At 39.7% G+C, this 17,075-nt stretch overlaps 2 protein-coding genes across 3 annotated transcripts; one reads left to right on the top strand and one right to left on the bottom strand.

Moving 5' to 3' along the window:
- The first annotated feature begins 1,713 nt into the window (after window positions 1–1,713).
- Window positions 1,714–9,498, top strand: ninj1 (ninjurin 1). Of its 2 annotated transcripts, none has more exons than XM_062986854.1 (3): window positions 1,714–1,792; window positions 7,358–7,595; window positions 7,947–9,498. In XM_062986854.1, exons 1-3 carry the CDS (start codon window positions 1,733–1,735, stop codon window positions 8,084–8,086), a joined length of 438 nt encoding a protein of 145 aa, XP_062842924.1. In that variant the 5' UTR covers window positions 1,714–1,732; the 3' UTR covers window positions 8,087–9,498. The 2 variants fall into 2 exon arrangements, with proteins under 2 accessions (XP_062842924.1, XP_062842925.1); XM_062986855.1 differs by lacking the exon at window positions 1,714–1,792 and adding an exon at window positions 5,453–5,470.
- Window positions 9,499–9,509: 11 nt separating this feature from the next.
- Window positions 9,510–14,897, bottom strand: card19 (caspase recruitment domain family, member 19). The gene is made up of 6 exons (XM_062986853.1): window positions 14,880–14,897; window positions 13,301–13,440; window positions 13,054–13,213; window positions 12,224–12,292; window positions 12,050–12,115; window positions 9,510–11,581 (listed from the first exon to the last, which is right to left on the bottom strand). Exons 1-6 carry the CDS (start codon window positions 14,884–14,886, stop codon window positions 11,469–11,471), a joined length of 555 nt encoding a protein of 184 aa, XP_062842923.1. The 5' UTR covers window positions 14,887–14,897; the 3' UTR covers window positions 9,510–11,468.
- Between the last annotated feature and the right edge of the window lie 2,178 nt (window positions 14,898–17,075).

Here is a 17,075-nt window from a genome sequence, read left to right as displayed (position 1 = left end):
TTCCATTAAGGTTGAATTATACACTATTGTTTATAATAAATATACATTTAAAAGTAAATACGTGTGTGTGGGTGTGTGTACATGCATACTGGTAACCATGGTTACAGAAACACGACCCTTCTATTGATCAGGAATAATAGAACAGCAACAATAGACAGTAATTCTAATTCCAGCCTGAATCACAAATCTTGTTTAAACACTTTCACATCATACAAAATGTTTAATTAAAGCTGGAATTTTTTTGTTCTTTGTTTTGCAGTGGGGTGGTGGTGGGGGGTCAGCGTACACAGCACTGGATGGAACAACCATACACACCAAATACAAAGATAGATACAAAGGTGTTTAACCATGGAACTTTAGCTTTGCTAAAGATTATATCATTCATACCAGGGTACAGATAAATAACGTAAGCTGGGCAGAAATGTATTGTTATACTGTATGTTGAATAGTTTAAATGCATTTATGGTCTGGATCCACTATAAAAGCTTATTGTTAAGAAATTGTTATAACCACTCATTTTTACATTTGGAAAAACGTATTAATGTAGTTAGAAAGTCGTAATTAAACACTTATAACAAGAGCCAGAGCACTACAGCACTTGTGCGACACTTTTTATAACTAACTATTCCAATTTGAGCTTAATTTGAATGTAAGCTTTAACATTCTATTTTTTAAAAGACGTAAATAAATAAATGCACCGTCGTTGATGCAAAGAACATGTATTAATACTGTGTTACAGCATCCTCTTGTGGAGAAACTTCTACCTGCTAAACATGAGCACAGAGTGGGTTATGTAGCTATCAGCTATTACATTTGGGTCTTTGGCATATGCTTTATTTTTATTATAATTTTATTAGGGCTCGACAGTGGTAGCTTGCAGTGGTGTGGCTTGAACCTTTTTAACAAATAGTCCAGTCTATATATTTCCTCGGCTGCTCCCGTTAGGGGTCGCCGGCGGATCATGATCCGCATTATTGATTTGCCACAGTTTTTATGCCGGATGCCCTTCCTGACATGCCCTTCCCTATTTATCCGGGCTTGGGACCGGCACTGCAATGCACTGGTTTATGCATCCTAGCGGCTGGTACCTATAGAACAATTCAGTATCTCCAATTAGCCTGGTGGCATGGTGGCATGTTTCTGGAATGTGGGAGGAAACCGGAGCTCCTGGAGGAAACCCACGCAGACACCCTACCTGGGGATCGAACCCAGGACCTTTTTGCTGTGATGCCACCGTGCCGCCCTTCAATGAATACTCCAGTAACTTACCAATAAACCACCACTGTGAGATCTAAAAAGTGAAACTGTAAATAATTGTTTTTATGAAAGAACTATGTGAGTGGATTCTTCTTCCACATGAAGGGTCCCTTGGCTGTAAAACGTCAAATAACTCCTGGTGTAAGTAAAGAGGTGGGTGTCATGACTGATGAACATGCTGTGGCTGCTAAAGAGTGGCACGTAGATTTTCACCCAGGGTGCCCGGTTGGCAGGTTCTAGCCATGTGTAACCGTTATTACTGCACATCTGTATTTCAGCAGTCAGAAAAGTGAAGTGGTCGAAGTTCCTACATCCAAACAGATGTGCTGATGTGTGTGTGTAGTGGGGTAGTGTAGTGTGGTGGAACTCTCACTGGTCAGGAACAAACCCAGCCCACTGGTCCCTACGTAAAAGCTCTGAACTGAACTGGGTTTAAACTCACACTCACGTTCATTCAGTCATACAGAGAGGAGACATGGCGTCTGAGACGATGGAGATGAACGGCGGTGCGGATACACACCGACAGGACGGAGAGGTCAGTGTGTGTGTGTGTGTATGTGTGCTTCTAGAGTAGCCATTTTGTCCACTATTACCGTGTAGCGGAATGCTAATGTGTTTACAGTGTGTAATTCAGTAAGATACGAGGTGGATTCACACAGGAACAAACAAAAGTCCCGGTGAAAGTAAACCGCCTAACCAGCATCGTTACACCCTGTTTTACCATGCTGATACCCTGTATGTACTACGTAATAATGCGTGGCTACTCTGTATGTAATACGTAATAATTCGCTCGAATGTGGGGTGTCCGGTAACCATGGTTACAGAAACCCGACGAGCCTCGTAATGAATAGAACAACAGCAGCAATAGTACACTTCTTAATAATAAAGTTGTAAATATTGTCCAAAATTGTACACATTGCACTATATATTAATAATAAAGCTGCAACACGTGACTTTGGTAAGGAAAATAATGTAAAACTGAGTCACTAAAGCCACAATTTCAAACTGGACGACACAAAAGTGTTAATCCATAATAGCAGTGGTCACTCACTGACTAAGATACTGGACTAGTAGACTAGTAGGTGAAGGTCCAGCCTCAAAACCACCAAGTTGCCCCTGTTTGGCCCTGATACAAGTCTCTTAACTCTCAGTTGCTGGCACTGTATTCGGTCACTTTGGATAAAAGCACCTGCTCAATGGCATAAATGTAAATCTGAGACATTCACACCCGACTCCAAATCAACACAATAAAGGTGCACTTGTCAATGTTGGACTGACTTGTTTGGCTACAAGACCAGTGCATCCAAAAGCACTTCAGTCCACTAGGATTTTCACAACTGAAAACATGGCATACATGTGAGTCTGCTTTACTAAATAGCTAGCATGGGGACAAACCTTAAGTCTTAAACCGGACTCAAGGGCTGGACGATAAACCATAATAGCAGTGGTCACTCACTAGAAAATATGGTGGTGTTGTGCTGCTGTTGTTTGGTCGGCTTTGTAACAATTTATTTTGGGCTCAGGGCTCTGATAAATATGCTGTCTAAAAATACAACTGTGTCCAAGATATTCTAGCAGTAAATAAGTAAATCACACAACATTGTTAGCAATAACAGCTTCAAGACGTCTACTAAATATAGACATCTACAAGGTTCTGAATGTTCCTTTGATGGATTCACGGTTTCTTATTAGCATTGCTGTGCTTTTTTATATCGCACAATATATTAATAATAAAGCTGCAACACGTGACTTTGGGAGGGAACATAATGGAAATCTGAGTCAATTTCAGACTCGGACTCAAGGGCTGGACGATACAAAAGTATTAAACCATAATAGCAGTGGTCACTCACTGGCTAAGATACTGGACTAGTAGACTAGTAGGTCAGAAGGTGAAGGTCCAGCCTCAAAACCGCCAAGTTGACCCTGTTGGGCTCAGATGCAGGGCTCTTAACCCTCAGTTGCTGGCACTGTATTCGGTCACTTTGGATTAAAGCACCTATGGCATAAATGTAAATCTGAGACAGGGGTGAGATTTTATTCATACCAGACTACAGATCAGCACAATAAAGATGCACTTATGGATCAATGTCTGATTAGTCTTGACTTGTTTGGTTTCTTTATGAAGCTACAAAACAAGTACATCCAAAAGCACTTCAGTCACAACTGAAAACATGGCATACACATGAATCTGCCTTGCTAAATAGCTAGCATGGGGACAAACAGTCTGTGGCTGTGGGTGACCTTGTAACCGCTAGAGCTACAGTTCTACCCTGTTTACTTTAAGAAACAGCATTTATTTAAGAGAAAATATGGTGGTGTTGTGCTGCCTTGTGCCACTTTGGGAAAAACCTGAATTCTACCTGAAGTCGGAGCTGTTTGTTCGGCTTAGGAACAATTGTTTATTTTGGGCTCAGGGCTCTGATAAATATGCTGTCTAAAAATACAACTGTGTCCAAGATATTCTAGCAGTAAATAAGTAAATCACACAACATTGTTAGCAATAACAGCTTCAAGACATCCACTGTAAGGCATTATTATGGTTTGTCCTCAGTACTACAAGGTTCTGAATGTTCCTTTGATGGATTCGCACTTTCTTATTAGCATTGCTGTGCTTTTTTTATTAGCAGGAACGTTTTGTGGGGTGTGGGTGGGGTGTGGGGGGTAGAATAGTGTTGATTGTGATGAAATTAAGTGATTAATGTTCACTCTGTAACTGTTTAGGTCAAAATCAGTTTGTCCTGCAATTCTTTTCAAATAACTACAGCCTTTATGATTTAGCTCACTGTTCCAGAGAAACAGGGTGTATCAGACGAAGGCGTCTATCAGCATTGTGTTCTGTAAAACGCTGATGGAGGCTCTTTAATCCGCCAACATCTCAAAAACTTTTGAACCAATTTAGCTTAACCCAGAAAGCACCTCATGTACTATAATTGCACAACTAGCTTCATGCTGGTTCAGCTTTACTGAGAATTTCAGGGTATAAAAAGTTTGGAACACTGAACACACCCTAAAAGAGGGTGTACAGAAGTATCACTTCCACATTATTTAGGGTAGTTCAGTGCAGCTAAGAAACCGACTCAGCTTTACCCAGAAAGTGTCTTATGCCCTAGAATTGCACATTTCGGCTTTATCATTAAGGTTCAGCGTTGTCGAGGATGTGGGGGTGTAAAAGAATTTGGACACCAATCTAGAGCACAGAGTCACGGGTGCACAACAGGAGTCCCCATGCAGGCCAACCTATCAACCAGACCTTTACATTTCAAGCATTCAAGACAATAAAGTTTTAATTTAATATTGCATAGATTTAAAATGTCCTCTTGTATGTGGCCTCTATGTGGTTTCCTCTGGTTGGGACTTTGCAGAGCAGATGAATAAATGATTAACAGAAAAATCTATGAATTCAACACTAAATCTCCAAGCTGAAGCAAATCGGTGAAATTCAGACCACCTGACCCTGAGCGAACAACGACGCTAACGCAATGACGAAATTTTTTTTTATTTCCCCTCTTCAGTTTTAGACTGGGTTTCAGTTTCAGCACGAATGTGAGGGGCAGAAGGGCAAATGTAGTTCTCTGTTGCTTTTGTGGTTTTGCCCTGCCTTGTTAAACCAGGGTCACATGAAAGTTCAACCAGTCCTACACTTATTAATCGTACAAAGAGTGGACTATTATTAATTGACTACTATTTTCAAGAACTCCAGTCTGTTTTTGTTTTGTGGTTTTGGCCTTTATACTCATTTGATCCAGTTAAATTCATCTAAAGAAACCAGTCCGACTGGATCTCAACTCTAATCTTAGACCATTGTACTAAACAGTCAGATCTGTAATACTGTAGTATAGTGAACTGGCAGTGCATCTTTACATTTTCCACACACAGCTTATACATGGGCACCTTTCTGTGTGTGTTAACAGCTCCTAGAGTCCTAGAGTACAATTAATCTGTCAAAACATGCAGAAGGTGGAATGGCTTTAGGTGTAAATGAGCCAATAAGTAAGTGTAGGATGCTCTGTGATGGATTGACAGCTTACCCAGGCTGTATTCCTGACTCAGTCTTTTTGGAACGTGCTTGATATTGTTCGATCGCTCAATGAGGATGTTTGCACTGCAAAGCAGAAGTTTGTTGTCGGTGACCGTTGCTTTCTAGTTTGTGTAGAGAAAGAAACGTACGATCTACCCACAATGTGAAGCATGAAGAGAGTTTCTACTAGATCAGGTTTTTTTTATTTATTTAACATTTATGGCTTTTCACGTGACACACCTGATTGTTTATAAAGTCTATGTATACGACCAGGTATCCGTTCTTGAGAGGTGCCAGCTCAGTGTTCAATCACTATGCGAGTGGTTTGACGTTTGCTGCGTTTAGGAATCGCTTTATACTTTATTATATGCAACTTCTAAAGTTCAAATGTCTTTCATTTGGTCTGCTGAATAAAAACATTTTCTTACTTAACTGAAGACGGGGCATTGCAAGAGAATATGCTTTATAATCAGAATGGTTTGACAGGATTGGGTGAGCCTTGATCTCATCGGCTGTTTTCTAGCAGTGGTGGTCGTTTTCCTGCGGGTGAGTTGATGTTTCGGTTTAGTAGACCAGGCCAGGGGGACGAGGGGTGAGAGAGAATGATAAGATGGACTGTTGACTTCAGATAAGCTTCTGTAAGGGAAGCTTGGTGCCCGGGTGCAGCGTGAGAGTCGTTTTCCTGTCTACTCGTGCCAGTTTACTCACAAAGGGTTTCTCTGTTGTGTGCGTGGACTGGTGTTTGTCACCACCCAAATTCAACCTTCATTCTCTTCACTGGAGAAAGATTCGGTCTGCAGGAGTTTTATAAACACAGACTGAACCAAACTGCTGCTGTTTAATCATGACGTCAGACAGGAACTTTCACTTCCACTCCTGGTTTTCGTTTCTGAACTGGTAAACTCCCAGCGTATGGGCTGTATTCCAGTTTCCATTCAGAATTTCCAGACTGAATGGAATGCTTTCTGAGAAACTGTTTGGGTCACATGACCATGGTGGTATCTGCTGTCTTCGCATGCTTAGCGTGTCCTGAAAGTCCGTTATACAGTGTTTCCCACACTGGTAACATAAACTGGGGGAAGGACTGGGATGCTGCTGGTGGAGGTGTGTGTGTGTTAGGTGGGACCAATAGTATTAAATATGTTTGTGTCTGGGTCTTGTGTGGAAAACACCCAAACATCCAGTGTGCTGTTATTTATTCATTTAATCTGATCTTTCAATAGGGCAGCACAGCGGCTCATCTGGTTATAGGAACCGAAAATGTTTAGGACTGAACGTTCATTTTTGACTTTTAATAAAAAAGAAACTACAGGAATATAGAATGGCAGTAATCAGCTGATAATTGTACTAAATAATAATAATAAAATGTTTTAAATAAAGGATGTTAATAAAATGTCAGGTCCAACAGAGTGTGAGGAAGGAAGTTAGTTCAGACCATCCTGACATTCTTTACTTCACTTCCTTTGACCTTGCTGATCACTTTCTTTTATTTGCCCTGTGAGAACAACACACAACCTTCTGTAAACTGGAATTTCACACTAATCGCTGACCAGTAAACATGACCAAACTCCACAACACCAAACCATCTCATAGGAAATGTGACCAGAAATGCATTAAATCTGGAAGGTTCAATAGGAAGATGAGGAAAGGCTTTTTAAATAAATAAATCTGTATTTAAATAGGGTATATGTGTATGTACCATCATGATGTTCACTCCTACAAGGTTGCCAGATTTTTTTTGTATTGTATTTTTATAATATGAAATGTTTTCTCATTTAAAAACCCAGTTTGGTTACATATGATGATATTGGAGGAGGTGAATGAGGGTTAAATATTGTATTTCAGAAGATGCTGTTCTTGCTAGGAGAACTGAGGTCCTAGTGGCTTGTAGTTGTTCTTTGTTTTCTTCTACGCTTATTGATTTGTGTAAAACGCCGTCACTGCTTCAGGATGATTTTTTTACTTCATGGCACTAAAATAGCAGCTCGCTCCTCCTCAGCGTTCCTACTGCCGTAATTACCGTCCATCACGTCCTGAACGCTGTAATAACAGTGCCTCTCTGGGTGTTTTTTGTGCGTTTAGGCTCCGAGGCCGCGCCACTGGAGGAGGACGTCGGCCCCTCTCAACATGAACCACTATGCTAATAAGAAGAGCGCGGCGGAGAGCATGCTGGACGTAGCGCTGCTGATGGCTAACGCGTCGCAGCTGAAGGCGGTGCTGGAGCAGGGGCCGACGTTTAATTTCTACACACCTCTCATCACCCTCATCAGCATCTCGCTCGTTCTGCAGATCGTGGTCGGAGTGCTGCTCATCTTCATAGGTAAAACGTCCATGCATACCAATACTGAAGCTTGTTCTGGGTAGCACAGTGGCACTGATGCACAGCACCAGTGTGAGTGGTCAAAAAAAGCCATGGCTGGTAGAGTGGGTGCTGCACAACAACATGCTTCCTGAAGACCTGGGTTTAATCCTCACCATGGGTTCTTCAGCTTGTGGTTTCCTCTGGAGAGTGCAATTCCTGTCCAGTTATTGACTATTATAACAAACTATTTAGGTAGCTTGTCCAAACTGTAATAAAACAATAAAAGAAAAGTAATCAACACATTTCGACCAATCAGAATTGAGAATCAGTAACAGGATGGTTTGTAGTTGATTTATCTTTTGTTTACAGTGAAGTGGAACCTGAATGACGAGAGTAAACACTATCGACTGAACATACTGGAGAACGTCTCCACCGCCCTCGTCTTCATCATCGTCGTTGTCAACGTCTTCATCACAGCGTTCGGCGTACAGAGACCCAAAGATGCATGATCACCACGCCGATCACTCTCTCCACATCTGCATCACTCATCCCAAGTGGTTTTAAGTAGCTTTGCTAGTGATCTCTGGTGAACACGGCCAGTACTTGATTTAAATATTTGGAGATCAGGTTACATTACGTTAAAACAAATGAAGTTTAAAGAAATGAAGAATCGCTGCAACCCAGATGGACTTTGGGTTAAAATGTAGGACTTTTTATTACTGATGTAAAGGCTGATAGGAAGCCGATGTTCATTCAGGATATGATGTAAATCAAGAGTCACACTGAAATCCTACTCATTTTTACCTGTGATGAATATAAAATTTTAAATGTTTTATCCATAGCTAGCCGGCTAGCACAAGCTTGACAAGTACAGACACAAAAAATCACCAGAGCTTCAACCCTGTGTAACACATTTTGTTGGTTTTGAGATGAACGGTACAGTTTCTGAAACTATAGAATTAAGATTAAATCCAAGATGCATTGAAGTTGTTTGGGAAATTTATGGTGGCCCATCATCTCACTACACTGTATAGTGTTTATTACATTTATAATCAATCCCTGAACTAACAATGCTGATGGTTCTTTATTCTGAAGCTGAGCTGTTTTCTTCTAGAAGCTAAAGCTGATATTAAGAAGCTAACCATCAAATGAGTTGGCAGATTTGTCTAATCCCTCATGGGACCCTACATCATACCTCATATGCTGTCATCACTTACTGTACATCCCCTAAATACTTTGTGTAAACATTACTCCTAGAACTTCCCCAAAATCTCCAGATTATCACAATTGCTAAGAAGAAATGAAAGTACAAAGGGCAGCACAGTGCACAATGGCACATTAATGACCTGGATTCGATCCTCACCGCCAGTCACTGCCTGTCAGAAGGTTTAACATGTTCTCCTCATGTCAGTGTGGTTTCCTCCTACCTCACAAAACATGAAGGTGGATTGGCTTTTTACTACTGCCTGCTGTTTCAGGTGTACTCCTGCCTTGCGCCAAGAGTGCCCGGGTGGCACTGGTCCCACTCCCATCTCCCTGACCAGGTTTAAGCAGTTTAAGAAAATAAATAAATAAATACAAAGTGCATTTACATGGTGAGTCTGGACTCATGAGCTCAGGACTGAAGTTAGAGCGTCCTCTACAGGTCATCACATCACATCTCAGAGAAAAAACCCCAAACCTGCTGCCTTTATTTCACTGTTATATTCAATCAACACTTGATTTAGTTCTTTATTCACGGGTTATTTTTGTGGTGTCGCATGTAAATGCACAACTTGGTGTGTATCTGTGTATTTCTAACCATTATAATGACCAAATATTCATTTTCACTTTAATATTTGTGTAAATCATTGTTTTATATAGCACTATTATGTTGTTTTTTTATTATAAAATACAAAAAATAATAAAAAATAAGTAATAAAAGGAGAGCAGTGAAGTTGTTTGAGTGGTTTATTGTTTGTACTATAAAAGGTAAGGCACTTTATACACTTAATATCAGAGTTTTATACATTTAGGCACTTGTGGCAGTTTTGCATTTCATTGTGCGTTAGATAAATTAAATCCATAAACACCTCAGAAATCCAACATTTATTCCAGTCAGTTACAGAAGAAGCTCAGAGTGAACCAACTTACAAGAATCCTGCAAAATCCAAATCATTTATTAACATTATCTGCATTTACACCAGCCAAGCCATTACTATGGATTTACTCAAAAAAAAACTTTAGTAAAGCGATTTTCCAGCCTTGCTTTGGCCAGTTAACCCTTTTTAAATTCTTTAATTTAATCTTGACATTTTATTTATTCCACAGAATAATGATTTTATGATGAATATCATTACAAATGTATCATGCAGATGTAATATTGCACTGCATAGTTTACACACGTTCACACATTTAACCGTATTTCTCTTACAAATACAAAAATAATGTGGACTTTACAGTGAGGAGCCTTTTCATTTGTCCCAAACAAACCCAATAGACCTAAAAGAAAGTGGACACTAAGGCTTCCTCTAGTTAAATGGTGATTAAAAAACCTTCTAAATGAAATGTATTGTTTGTATATTGTAGTGTATATTTGATAACTTCAAAAAAATTCTTGAGAATTAAAGTTTTTATTCAGTTTTTAGACAATTTTGTGTTCTCATCTACCTCTGAGGCGACCAAATCTGAGAACCGTCGCAATTTAGCTTGTATGAGTTAGCTCTTAGCACAGGATTAAAGTGACAATACTACAATATTACTAATATAAAAATAAACATGGTAAATATCTGCATATTTGAACTCTTAATAGGATTAAAATGTGTTACAGAAGGTGCTGCTCTTGTCTAAGAGAATATTGAGAATGGATGTGGAGCAATTAGCGATTAGCATTTTAGCAACAAGGGCTTTAAAAATGCATTTGAATATTTCTGCATAATCACAAAATGCAGGGTTCCCATGACTGACTTTTATACACATTTGACTGCTCTTACCCTTCGTTTATTCATTATTTGTCATTTATTTGGATGTTTTGGTGTGGTTGAATAAATCTCTCATGTCAGATATATGCAGCATTTATACCAATAGTACTGGATTCATTGTTTTGGCCCCTCAACTAAACAACTGTCCACTAAATTTCTGAATGTTGATGGTTTTTATGGGCACTGTGTGTTCCACAGGTTCATTCACCCACAGGGAAAGAATATAACTGAAATAAAATGATTACATGTAACAGTAAGTCCATTTATGTTTATGTTTTTTAATTTAGTCGGATTATAAGAGTCAAAAGTGAAATTTAATTGAAATGTGACTTGTCACGAAGCTACAATTTGAACAAGCCTAAGGGTTTATTTGAAATGTAAGCTAAAATTCATGGTTTTAATACCATCCTCCTCTACTGACCTCTATCTTTAATTTAGTGGCTTAATACATGTATTTTGAATCTGGCGTGTACATTTCTGCACACATTCTGCTGATGTACAAGGCCAAGCAAGGTAAAAATTCAAAATACCAAAAAGGCACTGATGCCTCAGAAGAGTCGTAGCTATAAAGAGAGGTACAACGTTAAAGAAAATAAAATAAATATCAAGCTAAATGCTTGCCATGCTTGATTGAATCCTATAAGCTGCCGAGGTGAACTGACATTAGAATAAAATTATTATTGCAGGTAATAAATGTAAATGCCCGAATAATTATCTTGTATGTAAACAACCAGTAAATTATTAGAATTATGAATTGAACCCTTAAAAATGTGGAATTGAAGGACCTTTGGGCTTGTTGTCAGAGATAAAAACAGTACTTACAGTATGTACAGCGTGGTCAATAAAAACTCGGATATAACGAGGCACTTAAACTTGTTTCAAGGCTAATCGGAGTATCATCATTAAAACAGTAAAACAGTAACACTATGGGTTATCTGCTCATCCCGTCCTCTGTGTACCAGATTAGAACCTCACGCACTTTTCTTCCAATCCCAAGAGTGGCAAAACCCAGAGCACTGCTCGGACCTGACGCCGTCTTTAACTCTGCCGAAGAAGGGGAAAAAACACAGAAACGGGTAAAAGGAGGATTTATTTTGGCTTTGCTTTTCATTGATATGAAATTTATACTGTTTAGACCTTTTGGGTTTAATGATTTTGAAAACGCTTCACCATAAATACTAATAAAAGTTCTTTTCGCAGACATCTATAGGCAATAATGATTCAGTCAAAAAGTGGCGTATTACACTGAAATTTTAGTAGGTGCTATCGACTGGCCAGGCGCCCACGCAGACATGACTGGCTGTGTCTGAAGGGAAAGGTGGTGGCATCCTGTGTTTTAATGGGAGACAAATATGTGTGTATTATGAAACACTGGGTGTTATATCACTAATACAGGTTTAAATGAAATAATTGATACTGTATGTAAATACACATGATATAGACTCTTTAGACGAGACGCTCACCATCAGCGTATCGTAATTATTTCATACAGGCAGCGTGGGTGCTTCTTACCTCCATAGTAATACAATAAAGCTGCTCCCAAAACTGCACTGAAACAGCCGAGGAAGAACAACGGACCTGCACGCAGATTATTTTCACTTAAAACAAGCGCACAAAACACTGAATTCGACACGAACGCAAACATAAGCGGGTGTTTCAGTCAAAGAGAAGCGAAAGTAAGTGTACCCTGCTCGTTCAGCACGTGTCTCTCTGTGGGTCTGATGGCTGGAATCACTGATGGATCCACAGACTCGGCTAAAATAAAATGAATACATGTTAAAAACATTTAGTTTGAGTTCACTGAATGGTGAGTAAATGTGTGAGCAGAATTAAAATATAAAAATGTGATGTTTTGGCCTCCGTCTGGACTACTGAGGGACTCGAACGTTGTTTTACCAACACAAAACTATTAAAGTAACTGGTAACTATGTCTAGTAAAGAAACACTGATTGTTGCAGTGGATCGAAGCCAATATATCAGGATGTAAAATCAAAACCTGGACACCTGATCATGAGCGGCTATAACAGCCTCCACTCTCTTGTATAGACTCTCCTCAAGGGGTAATCTGGAGCAGCCTATCCACCTTCTGAATGTTTTCAGAAGACCAAAAGAGAGGATTGAACCTAGGCCACCGGAACCCATGCTGCTTTATGGCACCCACTCGACCAACTGCACTACCATGCTGCCCCAGCTGACCACATGCAGCCAGAATACACCTAGAAATGTATTAATTGCTTATGAAAGTGCTCATCAGTGTTCAAATGTTTCCAGAATTGCAATTACACTGCCAATTCAGCACGTTTGGTGCCACCTGGTGGCGAGGAAGCCAAATAAAGCCTAAATTCTGCACCATGATGCAGCAGATGACTGATTCTGATTCACTAAAATGATGATTTAAGAGCTGAAACAGTGATTCTCCTCTGTGTTTTTTGTTCATCGAGGCTGGAATGTTGGCTTCTCAGTGTATCTGAGTTAATACAGTCATGATGCTTGTTTGAGGTTTGACAGGTACTCACCCCTGCGGCGGTTGAGACGTGACGGGAGGCTGAAGTAAACCTCCTCCACGTGCAGGTGAAGAGCCCGGTAGAACTCTCGACATGCTTCTTCACCTTTCTCCTGGAGGTGAGCCATCAGCTCGCCCAGCCGCACACACGTGGGCACGTCCAGGTCCCGAAACTGTAACACGCAACATGTATTGAACATACTGTCTTATATGGTTTCAATCACAGCTACCTGTACAGCACAGCTAGCTTGTCTTCTTACCTTGGTGGCCTCCTTGTCGCTCAGGATCTGAGGGTAGATTCTGTTGAGCTGCAGAATGAGTTTATCCACCAGTTCGGTGTCCAGGCGCCGATCGGACCTGAGGAACCAGCTGTCCAACTGTAACTGCTCGTGGAAGCTGTCTGATGTTCACAGAAAAACTAAATATAACTAACCTGACCCAAAAATGACCAAATCCTGATCACCAAATAACCGACTGAACAAATGATTTTGAGGACTGAGTCAGCTGTTCAAATCTCAAAACCTTTGGATTGGATTTAGGCAAATAAAGACTACGATTGCTATAGTAATTAATAGTAGAATTAATAGAATGAATCCTGTATCATTAATGATAGAACACATGGAGACTCTGTGGTGAATTATAATTCTACAATGATAATTATGTAATAATTGTAGAATAATAATTCTATAATAACAATGACAGGTTCTGTAGTTCCTCACGCTGAAGAGCTGCACCCAAAGCAAGCTATAGCAATATCGTAATTAATAGTAATTAATCAGGCATTTAGACATTCAATAAAAGTAATAATTTGAATCAATGGTGGTGTGTACCGACATAATTGGCTATATCTAAAAGGGAGATGGTCAAAACAGCCTGGCTATTGGGAGGCGCATTTGTCAGTGCACTCTCAGTGCAGGTCCCAAGCCATATAGAAATAGGAGGGGTGTGTCAGGAAGGAAATCCGATGGAAAAACTGCCCAGTCTGGTATGTGGACCAGGTCAGCTGTGGTGACCCCTACATACAGAAGCAGCTGAATGGAATGTTCTCATTTTTAGGACAGGTAGCTCAGCGGTTAAGGCATTGGACTAGTAATCAGAAGGTTGCTGGTGCAAGCCCCACATCTACCAAGCTGCCACTGTTGGGCTCTTGAGCAAGGCCCTTAACCCTGGACTGTATTTGCTCACAATTGTAAGTCGTGTAACGTGTGTGTTCGAACATAAATCAAAGGGCAACAAGGGGGCAGTGGCACAGCTGGTAATGTTGGTTTGTTTCTCGCCTTCGGTCTCAGTCTGTATGGAATTTTGGCATGTTCTCCATGTGCCTCCTGGTACCAATAATATGCCAAAGGTGGATTGGCAGCTCTTAATCGCCCTTAGGTTTGAGTGAATTTGGCAGTGTGAGTGAGCACCGTATTCAGTTTATTCCTGCTGTGCACCCAGTGCCCAGGTGGCACCGCGAGCCTGACCAGGATGAATATGTTGGAAGGTTGGAAAATGAATGGAGTGAGAGCCTGCGTGGATTAAAGTCATAACACTGCTTAAAAGCTCAGGTTTATACAGTTAAACATTATTGTGTTACACTCTAAGTAAAATAAATAAACTAACTGTGTTTTAAATAAATAAATAATCAGAATAAATCGTGTTTCAGTGTTTATGGGTCTGTGTGTATCTGTTAGCAGAATGAGCTAATGTTAAAGTTTATGTAAATCAGTTATGTGTCGGATATAAAGCTCTATAACACACACCGGACTCACACTAATACAGATTATAGTTTATAATCACTTTATAAACGAAATAAACTGAAGTTATTTTAGTGAAAAGTCAAACTTTGACACTAACCTCCCATCTTGGCTGTCTTGTCCTGCCCTTTATTTTGGCACTCCCTCACTTCCGCATGGTGGGGGCGGAGTCAGAGGAGGTGTCGCAAATTACACCGTCACTGTTCACTACACCCTACATAGTGCACTATACACTGTTCACTACACCCTACATAGTGCACTATACACTATTCACTACACAGTGCACTATACACTAATCACTACACAGTGCACTATACACTATTCACTACACCCTACATAGTGCACTATACACTGTTCACTACACCCTACATAGTGCACTATACACTATTCACTACACCCTACATAGTGCACTATACACTACATAATGCACTATACACTATACCCTACATAGTGCACTATACACTATTCACTACACAGTGCACTATACACTGTTCACTACACCCTACATAGTGCACTATATACAATTCACTACACCCTACATAGTGCACTATATACTATTCACTACATCCTACATAGTGCACTATATACTATTCACTACATCCTACATAGTGCACTATATACTATTCACTACACCCTACATAGTGCACTATACACTACATAATGCACTATACACTACACCCTACATAGTGCACTATACACTACACCCTACATAGTGCACTATACACTATTCACTACACCCTACATAGTGCACTATACATTGTTCACTACACCCTACATAGTGCACTATATACAATTCACTTTATCTTACATAGTGCACTATACACTATTCACTACACCCTACACAGTGCACTATACACTACACCCTACATAGTGCACTATACACTATTCACTACATCCTACATAGTGCACTATACACTACATAATGCACTATACACTACACCCTACATAGTGCACTATACACTATTCACTACACCCTACACAGTGCACTATACACTACACCCTACATAGTGCACTATATACTATTCACTACATAATGTACTGTACACTACACCCTACATGGTGCACTATACACTCTCACGATTCACTATACACTGCACCCTACATAATGCACTATACACTACACCCTACATAGTGCACTACTCACTATAGAATGCACCCTCCACAGTGCACTATACTACTCACTATACACTACAGCCTACACAGGGCACTATGCACTACTCACTATACATTACAGCCTACATAGTGCACTATACACTATAACTAGTTGAACAGTGCTGCACTGATTAAAGTTTCCCTTGATGAAAAATGACAGTACTCACTCATCAGTAGAAACGTGTTTATAACCAGCAACATAAAAGCAAACACACAAGAATTCAAGTACAAACCAAAAACAGGCAGAAAACACAAACACACACACAACAGAAATGAAGAATTATAAATAAATATAAACTCAGTTTAAAAATGAATACGACCCTCCTCAAAAACATGTTGGTGAACCAGAACCAAAATCCAGGCACCCATAAAAAAGTGACATAAATGTGTGTTAGTGAAGAACAGAACAAGTGTAACAGAGGTTTTGGCAACATGAAAATACGTTAGAGACAGACAAATTATTTACAAACTACACATTAGTACACATTATTTATAATAAATTTGATTAAATAACGTAGCGTAGCCCTGCTCATGATATAAAAATTGTGCTCTCAAACATGAATATGCTTCAATAACATGTAGTATCAAAATAACAGAAAATAACCCAGACGTCTCATGAAAGGCACAAACACCCAAAATAAAGCTTAAAAACAGCATAAAATACAAAATATAATAAAAGCACTTGCATTTTTGGCCTGGATATTAAAAATAAAAATAATAATAAAAAAAAAAGATAATAATAATAATAATAATAGAAATAATAATAATTATAAAACTCCAGTCCTGCGTTTCAATACTGAAGCCACGTGCAGCACAGAAGAGGAATTTTATATTTACTTTGATCATTTTGGCTACCGAGTTAGTAAACGTGCTTTATCCTGGTCAGGGTCTTGGTGGGTTCTGTGCAGACCGACGACACAATACTGAAAATGTTTTATTGTTTGGAGTTCCGGGACGGATCTGATCCCGTGTAATGAAAGGCACCTTTGTAACAGATCAACACACAGATAACGATGATTTAAACCTTATTTATTATAAGCTGCTGACTTTTCTTTACCACACGGACGTGCAGCAGGTCATGCACATGATTCCCGTCTGTAACAGGCTCTGCTCGTTTCATTGAACCAAAATAAATTAAGACAAA

The sequence above is a fragment of the Trichomycterus rosablanca genome, chromosome 24, assembly GCF_030014385.1.
Source record: "Trichomycterus rosablanca isolate fTriRos1 chromosome 24, fTriRos1.hap1, whole genome shotgun sequence".
Classification (NCBI taxonomy): domain Eukaryota; kingdom Metazoa; phylum Chordata; class Actinopteri; order Siluriformes; family Trichomycteridae; genus Trichomycterus; species Trichomycterus rosablanca.
The sequence above is the reverse complement of the archived record's forward strand: the minus strand, read 5'-3'. Positions and strand labels throughout refer to the sequence as shown.

Excerpts from the sequence above, each read along its gene's own strand:
- ninj1 (XM_062986854.1), top strand. The coding sequence starts at position 1,733 with ATGGCGTCTGAGACGATGGAGATGAACGGCGGTGCGGATACACACCGA. Across the intron at positions 1,793-7,357 it reads CACACCGACAGGACGGAGAG|GCTCCGAGGCCGCGCCACTG; the intron begins GTCAGTGTGTGT and ends TTGTGCGTTTAG. Across the intron at positions 7,596-7,946 it reads AGTGCTGCTCATCTTCATAG|TGAAGTGGAACCTGAATGAC; the intron begins GTAAAACGTCCA and ends TTTTGTTTACAG.
- card19 (XM_062986853.1), bottom strand. Across the intron at positions 13,214-13,300 it reads GCGACAAGGAGGCCACCAAG|TTTCGGGACCTGGACGTGCC; the intron begins GTAAGAAGACAA and ends TGCGTGTTACAG. Across the intron at positions 12,116-12,223 it reads ACACGTGCTGAACGAGCAGG|GTCCGTTGTTCTTCCTCGGC; the intron begins GTACACTTACTT and ends ATCTGCGTGCAG.